Source organism: Sinocyclocheilus anshuiensis, unplaced genomic scaffold (genome assembly GCF_001515605.1).
Source record: "Sinocyclocheilus anshuiensis isolate Anshui unplaced genomic scaffold, SAMN03320099.WGS_v1.1 scaffold184, whole genome shotgun sequence".
Lineage (NCBI taxonomy): Eukaryota > Metazoa > Chordata > Actinopteri > Cypriniformes > Cyprinidae > Sinocyclocheilus > Sinocyclocheilus anshuiensis.
This window is the reverse complement of record NW_015557077.1, coordinates 328,543-340,472: the sequence shown is the minus strand read 5'-3', so window position 1 is coordinate 340,472 and position 11,930 is coordinate 328,543. Positions and strand designations below refer to the sequence as shown.

General features: G+C 26.5%; 1 protein-coding gene across 1 annotated transcript in view; it reads left to right on the top strand.

The window, feature by feature from the left end:
• Positions 1–11,930, top strand: part of LOC107676826 (sodium channel protein type 4 subunit alpha) — a 226,579-nt gene that overhangs the window by 184,332 nt on the left and 30,317 nt on the right. Inside the window, 1 exon segment of the mRNA XM_074186965.1 lies at positions 3,097–3,219. Within this exon segment, the coding sequence (XP_074043066.1) occupies positions 3,097–3,219 (123 nt within the window).

Below are 11,930 nucleotides of genomic sequence, written 5' to 3'. Positions count from 1 at the left end.
ATATTAATGATTTTGTGTGTGTGAGAGAGTGTGTGTGTGTGTGAGAGAGTGTGTGTGGGTGTGTGTGAGAGAGTGTGTGTGTGTGTGTGTGTGAGTGTGCGTGTGCGTGTGCATGCGTGTGTGTGTGTGTGTATGTGTGTGTATTTTTCGTAATAATGAACTTAAACTTCTGTAACTTTTTGAAAAGCTCCAAAGCATTCAAGATGTACAACAGTTTGAAAGTTGGAAATTTTATTTTCAGGTTTTATTTTCTATGCTCAAAAAGTATTAACAGGAAATAAATGGATCATAACTATTCTATTAATATAATTTAGTACCATAAATCCCCTGAAAAAACACCAAAAACACACTCATCACACCAGAGAGTTAAATGGGCATAACTGCATTTCTATTGACATTAATTTCTAAAAAAAAAAATGTGTGTGATGGGTTTTTGTTTTGTTTTTTGAAAGAGAGACATACACAATAATCCCATAGAAACGCTCTCAATTGTCAGATAATTATGAAATTTTGTCCAAAAATGTATAGTTATCCAAACATGACAGATGTATGTATGTCTGCTATGCATATGTGGAGCGATGTACAAATATTAATGGGATCATGTTAGCAGGCCATACTTATATTATTTTTCTTGATTAATCTAGTTTTCTAAGCTTACACGCTATATTTGTGGTAGAGCATTCATCTATTCATCAGTTAAAAATGTCATTTGACCAAAGAGCCAAAACAACCACGACTGCATTGCTGTACAGACTCTACATGTACATGAAATAGTTTTTATTTGTGTGGCTCCATTCAGTGAGAATAAAACAGAGGGTAAGGAGAGCTGTGGATTCAGATCTACAGTCAATTGTAAAGTTGTGATGTGAAAGGTGGAGTGTGTAATTATTTTTGATGTTTTGCTGATGCACGTGTTGCAGAAATGACACACTTCACCTCCACCTTCACTGCAGCATGAAGTACTGATCAAATGCACCGCTGTATTTGAGTCTCTTCAGATTAGATTCGTCACATTATGCGGTTTGTTGACACTTGATGAGATGATGTAGAAAATGTGCCTAAAATTCCTCTTTTAAGTACAGAAGGGTGTTTAATTCCTGTTGCTGAAACAACGGCAAGGTCATTGGTTCGATTTCTAGGAAATGCGTGAAAAATCATGTATGCCTTTAAAAATGCAATGTGTGTAAGTCGCTTTGGATAGAAGTGTCTGCCAAATGCATTTGTGTAATATAATGTATTTAATTTATACATTTATATTCATAAATGAGGAGAAAAGAAATAGCATTTAGACCATGTGATTTAATTTATATCAATTAAACAAGGATTCATCTTTAATGAATGAAATAATATTATAAGCACAAAATATTTTATTTTATGTTTTTAAGTATAGTGAAAGATTCTCGGAAGATTTTGTCCTATTGGAATAATATGAAATTGATAAAACTTTAATATTTCGAATAAATTACATCATTTAAGTTTTAACTGTAAGTTTTTCTTTGACATCGAAAAGTTTTTGTTTTTTAAAGATTGACTGGATCATGAACACAATCCCAATTTGATTCATATGAATAATATGACATTTTTACATAGTCATTTAGATCAAGTACTTTCAAAGCTGTTAATCGCACAAGAAATTAAAATTTTAAATTTCAGTTGTCGTGAACTCATATTTTTATTTTTTTAATGAAAAGTGAAAGATTCTATGAGATTTTAATAATCAGAAAAGTACTTTTAAAGCTGCTAAATGCACATTAGATGAATTTGCTTTGACTTTGAAATTGTTTTTTTATTTCTAAAAATTGACAATGGACAAAACAGTCCCATTTGATTAATATGAATGATATACTTTTTCATTTTAATATTCATAATAAATTAGATTAAGTATTTTTTAAAGCTGTTAAATGCACATTAAACGCATTGCTTTGCCTTTTAAATAGTTTTTTGTTTTTCAAGATTAGATTTCTAAAGATTGACTGGAACATTGACAAAATTAGAAAAATATGAAATTTTAGATTTCAATCTTTATAATAAATTAGATTAAGTACTTTTAAAGCTAAATGCACATGAAATGCATTTACTTCGACATTTCATTTTTATTTTTTTAATTATTAAGACCGACAGGAACATGGACAAAACAAGCATGTGATAAATATGAATAATATGAATATTGCAGTGTTTTTCAGATATTTTATTTTTATATTTTACTTCAGATATTTTATTTTTATAGTTTTATAGTTTTTATATTTTACATTTTAAATTTAATATTTCTATAATATTAAATTATATTTAATATAGTATAGTGTTTGTTATAATATTTATGATATATCAAGTACTTTTAAAATTGTTAAATGCATATGAAATGCATTTACGTTAGCATTGAAATAGTTTTTTGATTTCTAAAGATTGACTGCATGGACAAAATCAAATTTGATTCATATGAGTAATGTTATGAGATTTTAATATTTATAGTAAATAAGATCCAAGTATGTTTAAAGCTATTAAATGCACATGAAACACTTAAAAAAATTTGTTTTACTTTTTTAAATTTCAAAAGATTGATTGGAACATGAATACAAAAATCCCATTAGAACAGTATGAATGCTATGAACTCATGGAAACTAAACGAGCTATAATTCGCTTCATGCAGGTGTCAGTGATTGGTCTGGTGGCACGTGTGGTCAATTATGATCAGATTGGCTCCATGCGGGTTCTGCGGACGCTCCGGGCGCTGCGCCCTCTCCGCGCCGTGTCTCGCTTTGCTGGGATGAGGGTAAGAGCCGCTCTGACTGGGGCCCGGGGCCCGGCACCGAAGGCACCGTCTGAGTAGACTCAATAGACAGCTGCCCTCTAAACCCCCTTCAGTCCTTCACAGGTCACAGAGGAGCGATGAAACAACCACCAATGGCCCTTAAAACCACATTTTTCCTTAACAGGTCTCCAGAACCGGGTTTCCGTGACAATTAAGCCCTGTTTTTCCTCCTACCGCCGCAGTCTGATGCCTCGTTTCCTTCCGCAGGACTGTAGCGGGTGTGATGTTATTGCGGTCCTAACGCTGCGTTTCTATCTTCTCTTTCTCCTCGGCTCTCTGTCACTCAGGTGTCTCTCGTAAGCCTTGTAGCAAGCACGCTGGGCTACTCGGACTTTGCTGCCATCAAATCTCTCAGAACGCTCAGAGCCCTCAGACCGCTGAGAGCGCTGTCCCGGTTTGAAGGCATGAGGGTAAGATACACTCGTCTCTCTGTAACATCTGTCATTCACAGCCCATTTCGCTCATTTCTACAGAAACAGGAAGCCTCTGTATTTTTTAAGGGAGGTGGCTGAGGAGAGAAAAGCCATCACGCATCTTCTCAAGTCTCTTCTTAAACCAGCCTGAGGTGGTTCTATGGTCGTATACTCTTAAACATAAAGGGTTTTCACCATTTTTGGTTCCCCAAAGAACCTTTCAGTGAAAAGTTCTTCTAAGAAGAAGAACATTTTAAGCCTTTTTCCACTATAAAGTTCTTTTGTTGAATGGAAAGGTTCTACATGCTTAAAAATAAAGGTGCTTAGGAGGTTCTTCACAGCGATGCCATAGAAGAACCATTTTTGTTTCCACAGAGAACCATTCAGTCAAAGGTTCTTTAAAGAACCATCTCTTTCTTAGCTTTTTATAATCTGAAGAACCTTCTTTCACCACAAAGAACCTTTTGTGAAACATGAAGGTTCTTCAGATGTTAAAGGCTCTTTATGGAACCATTTAGACAAAAAGGTTCTTCTATGGCATCACTGTGAAGCACCTTTATTTTTAAAAGCGAAGAAGCATTTTTGGTTCCCCAAAGAACCTTCCAGTGAAAAATTCTTAAAAGAAGAAGAACATTTTAAGCCTTTTTCCACTATAGAGTACTTTTGTTGAATGGAAAGGTTCCACATGCTTAAAAATAAAGCTGTTTTTGCAGTGATGCCATCGAAGAAGCATTTTTGGTTCCCCAAAGAACCATTAGTAGAACCATTATTTTCTTGGTGTGAAGAACATCTCAATTATTTTTTTCCATTGTAAAGAACCTGGAAAGTAAGATTCAATGAATGTTATAGGTTCTTCATGGAACCAATAGAACCCAATAGAGAACCTTTATTTCAATTTATGGTTCAATGATGAGCCTTCCAATTCCACAGAAGGTTCTTTACAGTGGAAAAAGGTTCTTTAGATGATTGAAATATTCTTCACACCAAGAAAAGATGGTTATTTTAAGAACTTTTTTTGTAGTGATGCCATAGAAAAACCATTTTTGGTTCCTCAAACCTTTAGTGATCAGTTCTTAAAATAATCATTGTTTTCTTGGTGTGAAGAGCACTTTTAATGATCTAAAGAAGCTTTTTCCACTATAAAGGACCTGGAACGATTCAAGGGATTTTAAAGGTTCTTCATGGAACCAAAAGAAGCCAATAGAGAACCATTTTTCACCAATGAGCCTTTGAGTAATCAGTTCTTTAAAAACATTTTCTTGATGTGAAGAATGTTTTAATAATCGAAATAACATTTTTTTCCTCTATAAAGAACCTTTTGCTCAGTTGAAAAGGTGCCATTGATGTTAAAGGTTTCTCATGGAACCAGTAGAAGCCTATGAGGAACCTTTATCTTTAAGAGTTTGGCAGGTTTAAGATGGTCTCGCTCTGTTGACAAGCATCCAAAACCCCCCAAAAACCATCAAACCAGACACCTAACCACCTTAGGCTGGTTTAAACAGGGTTACTGTCTTTCAATCTGCCGTTAGATTGCTTGAATAGTTTAATAAAATCTCATTAGTAGAATATAAAGAAAATATCTGTGTTCTGAAATGATGTTGAGGTCATATTTCAGCCCAAAATCAAAATATCAAGCTGTTTTTGAGGGCAAGTAAGACTTTCATTCATTCATTCATTCATTCATTATTATTATTAATATTAATGTTATTAATTATTATTTTGTGTTATGAAATGTTCAAGGCAATTAATCACATTTTCACCCAAATTCAGTAATGGTTAAATATATATATTTGTTATAGAGCCTTTTATTTATGCTGATGTTAGTGCATTTTTTTTTTTACATAATGAGAATTTAATGAGAATTACAAATCTATAAAATGAAGATTTGGGGAAAACATGTTTAATTGTCATTTAAATAATAAGACAATGCAACAAAAAGCATAATCGTCCTTTAAAAAACTTTAAATTGTTATTATTATTTTTTAGTGTGAAATGTGAGATGTTTTCATCAGATTCGTCCCAGCAGACTGAAATCATGTTTTTGTTTGTGTTGACTTCTTTCTCTCCATCGATCCGGCCGTGTTTTTACAGCATTAGTGCGTGTTTTAATAGCTGCTCCCATCTCTCTCATATTCTCACCGCACTTCTGTTTAATCAAGTCTGATCGTTTAATCTTCATGCAGTCTGATTCTGAAAGGTGACGTCTCATTTATCGCTGGAGGCTTTACAAGGCAAACGGGAAAGTCTTTGCAGTATTAGACAATTATTACTTGGTCATATAACCAATCAAATATTACAAAATTAATACAGTGACATTTTGAGTGGATTTTAATAAAATAATGAATAAGACTTATAACTAAATATACATTTATTATAATTAAGTTATTACATTATACAATGACACTTGCAGAATTTTTTTTATTGATTGATAATATTAAAATTAATAAAAGAAAATAATAAAATAAAATATATAACTAAAAATGGTTTTATTATATTATATTAAAATATTAAATAATGCAGTGGCATTATGAGTAGATTTTTTTTCACTGATTGATAATATTAAAATTAATAAAATAATAAATATTAGAATGAAATGGATAGTTAAATAAAAGTTTATTATGATTTAAATATTATGTATTATTTTTCACTAATGGATCATATTAAAAATAGTGAAGTAAATGTAATATTAAAATATATAACTAAATATAAATTGATATCATTCAAATTTGCATTTAATATCAGTTTATTATTATTAAAATGAAAGCTATGACATTTTTATTAGATTTTTCACTGATGGATAATATTAGAATTGATCAAATAAATATAATATTCAAATTCTGTAACTAAATATAAATTTATTATAAATACTCGAGTGACATTTTGAGTAGATTTTTTTCACTGATTGATAATATTAAAATTAATAAAATAATAAATATTAGAATGAAATGGATAGTTAAATATATGTTTATTATGATTTAAATAATACGTAATATTTTTCACTAATGGATCATATTAAAAATACTGAAGTAGATATCATATTAAAATATATAACTCAATATAAATTGATATCATTCAAATTTGCATTTAATATCAGTTTATTATTATTAAAATGAAAGCAATGAAATTATTAGATTTTTCACTGATGGATAATATTAGAATTGATCAAATAAATATAATATTCAAATTCTGTAACTAAATATAAATTTATTATAAATACTCGAGTGACATTTTGAGTAGATTTTTTTCACTGATTGATAATATTAAAATTAATAAAATAATAAATATTAGAATGAAATGGATAGTTAAATATATGTTTATTATGATTTAAATAATACGTAATATTTTTCACTAATGGATCATATTAAAAATACTGAAGTAGATATCATATTAAAATATATAACTCAATATAAATTGATATCATTCAAATTTGCATTTAATATCAGTTTATTATTATTAAAATGAAAGCTATGACATTTTTATTAGATTTTTCACTGATGGATAATATTAGAATTGATCAAATAAATATAATATTCAAATTCTATAACTAAATATAAATGTATTATAAATACTCAAGTATATGTTTTTCACTGATGGATAATATTAAAATTGATAAAATGAATAATGTATAACAAAATATACATTTATTATGATTAAAACATTTTGAATGCATGTTTCACTAAAGGATAATATTAAAAATAATGAAATACATATAATACTATATATAACTAAAAATACATTTATTACAATTGAACTATTACACAATACAGTGACATTATGAGTAGATTTTTCCCTGATGGATTATACTGAAATCAATATTAGAATAAAATAATTAAATATATAACTAAATATACATTTATTATAATTAAGTTATTACATTATACAATGACACTTGCAGAATTTTTTTTATTGATTGATAATATTAAAATTAATAAAAGAAAATAATAAAATAAAATATATAACTAAAAATGGTTTTATTATATTATATTAAAATATTAAATAATGCAGTGGCATTATGAGTAGATTTTTTTTCACTGATTGATAATATTAAAATTAATAAAATAATAAATATTAGAATGAAATGGATAGTTAAATATATGTTTATTATGATTTAAATAATACGTAATATTTTTCACTAATGGATCATATTAAAAATACTGAAGTAGATATCATATTAAAATATATAACTCAATATAAATTGATATCATTCAAATTTGCATTTAATATCAGTTTATTATTATTAAAATGAAAGCTATGACATTTTTATTAGATTTTTCACTGATGGATAATATTAGAATTGATCAAATAAATATAATATTCAAATTCTATAACTAAATATAAATTTATTATAAATACTCAAGTATATGTTTTTCACTGATGGATAATATTAAAATTGATAAAATGAATAATGTATAACAAAATATACATTTATTATGATTAAAACATTTTGAATGCATGTTTCACTAAAGGATAATATTAAAAATAATGAAATACATATAATACTATATATAACTAAAAATACATTTATTACAATTGAACTATTACACAATACAGTGACATTATGAGTAGATTTTTCCCTGATGGATTATACTGAAATCAATATTAGAATAAAATAATTAAATATATAACTAAATATACATTTATTATAATTAAATGATTGTTGAAACATCTACTGTCTCTTAAAATGATGCTAACGTATTAAAAACCAGAGTAAACATAGAGAAGCAGGACTTATGTTTCCAGTGTTATCTTCCTCTTCCTGACCTGCTTGTATGAATGTTTGATTTGCTGTCAGTATTACAGCGTTAGCAGGATGTACAGTATGTGTACAGTAGAGTCTGTGCCTGCGGGACATTATTAAACAGTCTGGATAAAGATGAAGCTGGGAAACACCATCAGTATTCATCGCTCACAAACTCAGTGTTATCTTCGTCTCCTCCTCATCCTCACACACCAGACGCTCACATATCAATAATGTTATTCATACTGTGATATTTCAGCGATTTAAGGTTGAAGGCAAGACACTCAGGTGAAAATATAACATTAGACTAATACATATTAGCATATTTATATATATATATATATATATATATATATATATATATATATATATATATATATGCCAATATATTTCAAAATATATATATATAAATGGTTAAGTGTTTATACATTATGATAGTATTTGTTATAATATTTGTTATAGAGCCTTTTATTTATGCTGATGTTAGTGCATTTTTTTTTTTACATAATGAGAATTTAATGAGAATTACAAATCTATAAAATGAAGATTTGGGGAAAACATGTTTAATTGTCATTTAAATAATAAGACAATGCAACAAAAAGCATAATCGTCCTTTAAAAAACTTTAAATTGTTATTATTATTTTTTAGTGTGAAATGTGAGATGTTTTCATCAGATTCGTCCCAGCAGACTGAAATCATGTTTTTGTTTGTGTTGACTTCTTTCTCTCCATCGATCCGGCCGTGTTTTTACAGCATTAGTGCGTGTTTTAATAGCTGCTCCCATCTCTCTCATATTCTCACCGCACTTCTGTTTAATCAAGTCTGATCGTTTAATCTTCATGCAGTCTGATTCTGAAAGGTGACGTCTCATTTATCGCTGGAGGCTTTACAAGGCAAACGGGAAAGTCTTTGCAGTATTAGACAATTATTACTTGGTCATATAACCAATCAAATATTACAAAATTAATACAGTGACATTTTGAGTGGATTTTAATAAAATAATGAATAAGACTTATAACTAAATATACATTTATTATAATTAAGTTATTACATTATACAATGACACTTGCAGAATTTTTTTTATTGATTGATAATATTAAAATTAATAAAAGAAAATAATAAAATAAAATATATAACTAAAAATGGTTTTATTATATTATATTAAAATATTAAATAATGCAGTGGCATTATGAGTAGATTTTTTTTCACTGATTGATAATATTAAAATTAATAAAATAATAAATATTAGAATGAAATGGATAGTTAAATAAAAGTTTATTATGATTTAAATATTATGTATTATTTTTCACTAATGGATCATATTAAAAATAGTGAAGTAAATGTAATATTAAAATATATAACTAAATATAAATTGATATCATTAAAATTTGCATTTAATATCAGTTTATTATTATTAAAATGAAAGCTATGACATTTTTATTAGATGTTTCACTGATGGATAATATTAGAATTGATAAAATAAATATAATATTCAAATTCTATAACTAAATATAAATTTATATCATTAAAATATTACATAATACAGTGATATTTTGAGTAGATTTTTTTTCACTAATGGATAATATTAAAATGAATAAACTAAATAGAAGAATAAAATATATAATTTAATATCAGTTTATTATTATTAAAATGAAAGCAATGAAATTATTAGATTTTTCACTGATGGATAATATTAGAATTGATCAAATAAATATAATATTCAAATTCTGTAACTAAATATAAATTTATTATAAATACTCGAGTGACATTTTGAGTAGATTTTTTTCACTGATTGATAATATTAAAATTAATAAAATAATAAATATTAGAATGAAATGGATAGTTAAATATATGTTTATTATGATTTAAATAATACGTAATATTTTTCACTAATGGATCATATTAAAAATACTGAAGTAGATATCATATTAAAATATATAACTCAATATAAATTGATATCATTCAAATTTGCATTTAATATCAGTTTATTATTATTAAAATGAAAGCTATGACATTTTTATTAGATTTTTCACTGATGGATAATATTAGAATTGATCAAATAAATATAATATTCAAATTCTATAACTAAATATAAATGTATTATAAATACTCAAGTATATGTTTTTCACTGATGGATAATATTAAAATTGATAAAATGAATAATGTATAACAAAATATACATTTATTATGATTAAAACATTTTGAATGCATGTTTCACTAAAGGATAATATTAAAAATAATGAAATACATATAATACTATATATAACTAAAAATACATTTATTACAATTGAACTATTACACAATACAGTGACATTATGAGTAGATTTTTCTATATATATATATATATATATATATATATATATATATATATATATATATATATATATATTTTTTTTTTTTTTTTTATATATATATTCATATATATGAAAATCAAAAATTTCATTTTGGAAACCAGCTTAAAAATAAGTTTAAGTTTTATTTTATTTCAAGCAACAAAAAATATTTTATGGTCTCTATGGATCATATTAAAAATACTGAAGTAGATATCATATTAAAATATATAACTCAATATAAATTGATATCATTCAAATTTGCATTTAATATCAGTTTATTATTATTAAAATGAAAGCTATGACATTTTTATTAGATTTTTCACTGATGGATAATATTAGAATTGATCAAATAAATATAATATTCAAATTCTATAACTAAATATAAATGTATTATAAATACTCAAGTATATGTTTTTCACTGATGGATAATATTAAAATTGATAAAATGAATAATGTATAACAAAATATACATTTATTATGATTAAAACATTTTGAATGCATGTTTCACTAAAGGATAATATTAAAAATAATGAAATACATATAATACTATATATAACTAAAAATACATTTATTACAATTGAACTATTACACAATACAGTGACATTATGAGTAGATTTTTCCCTGATGGATTATACTGAAATCAATATTAGAATAAAATAATTAAATATATAACTAAATATACATTTATTATAATTAAATGATTGTTGAAACATCTACTGTCTCTTAAAATGATGCTAACGTATTAAAAACCAGAGTAAACATAGAGAAGCAGGACTTATGTTTCCAGTGTTATCTTCCTCTTCCTGACCTGCTTGTATGAATGTTTGATTTGCTGTCAGTATTACAGCGTTAGCAGGATGTACAGTATGTGTACAGTAGAGTCTGTGCCTGCGGGACATTATTAAACAGTCTGGATAAAGATGAAGCTGGGAAACACCATCAGTATTCATCGCTCACAAACTCAGTGTTATCTTCGTCTCCTCCTCATCCTCACACACCAGACGCTCACATATCAATAATGTTATTCATACTGTGATATTTCAGCGATTTAAGGTTGAAGGCAAGACACTCAGGTGAAAATATAACATTAGACTAATACATATTAGCATATTTCCCCATCTGATTGATTACAGTAGGAATCGCAAATATTTGTAACATTTTCTGAAATAGTATGTTTCCAAATGTATCCAAACGAGGCATTATTTAATTAAAACTGCACTAGTTCGCATTAATTTTCAGAACATTAATCTGAACATTGGATAAAGCCAGAATATAGACTGGAATAAATCTGTCAAATTTGGTGTATGCACGTTTCTGTGTTATATTAGTATCATTGTATTAGCATCATATATTACTATAATTTTTATTTTTGTATTTTCCGTATTCGTTTTAATTTTAAAGTTAGAATTTTTGTAATTTTGTTGTGTTTTTGTCTTTTTTTTTAAACATTAAATATTGAAATATTTTTATAAATATGATATAATATGCATATTAAATATACATATTTAGATTTTTTTTTATAAATATGCACTTATCTGCTGCATTGATATATTACTATAAATTTAATAAGATTTAGAATTAGTTTTGAATTTTATATTTTCTGTTTTCATTTTAATTTTAGTTGTAATATATACAT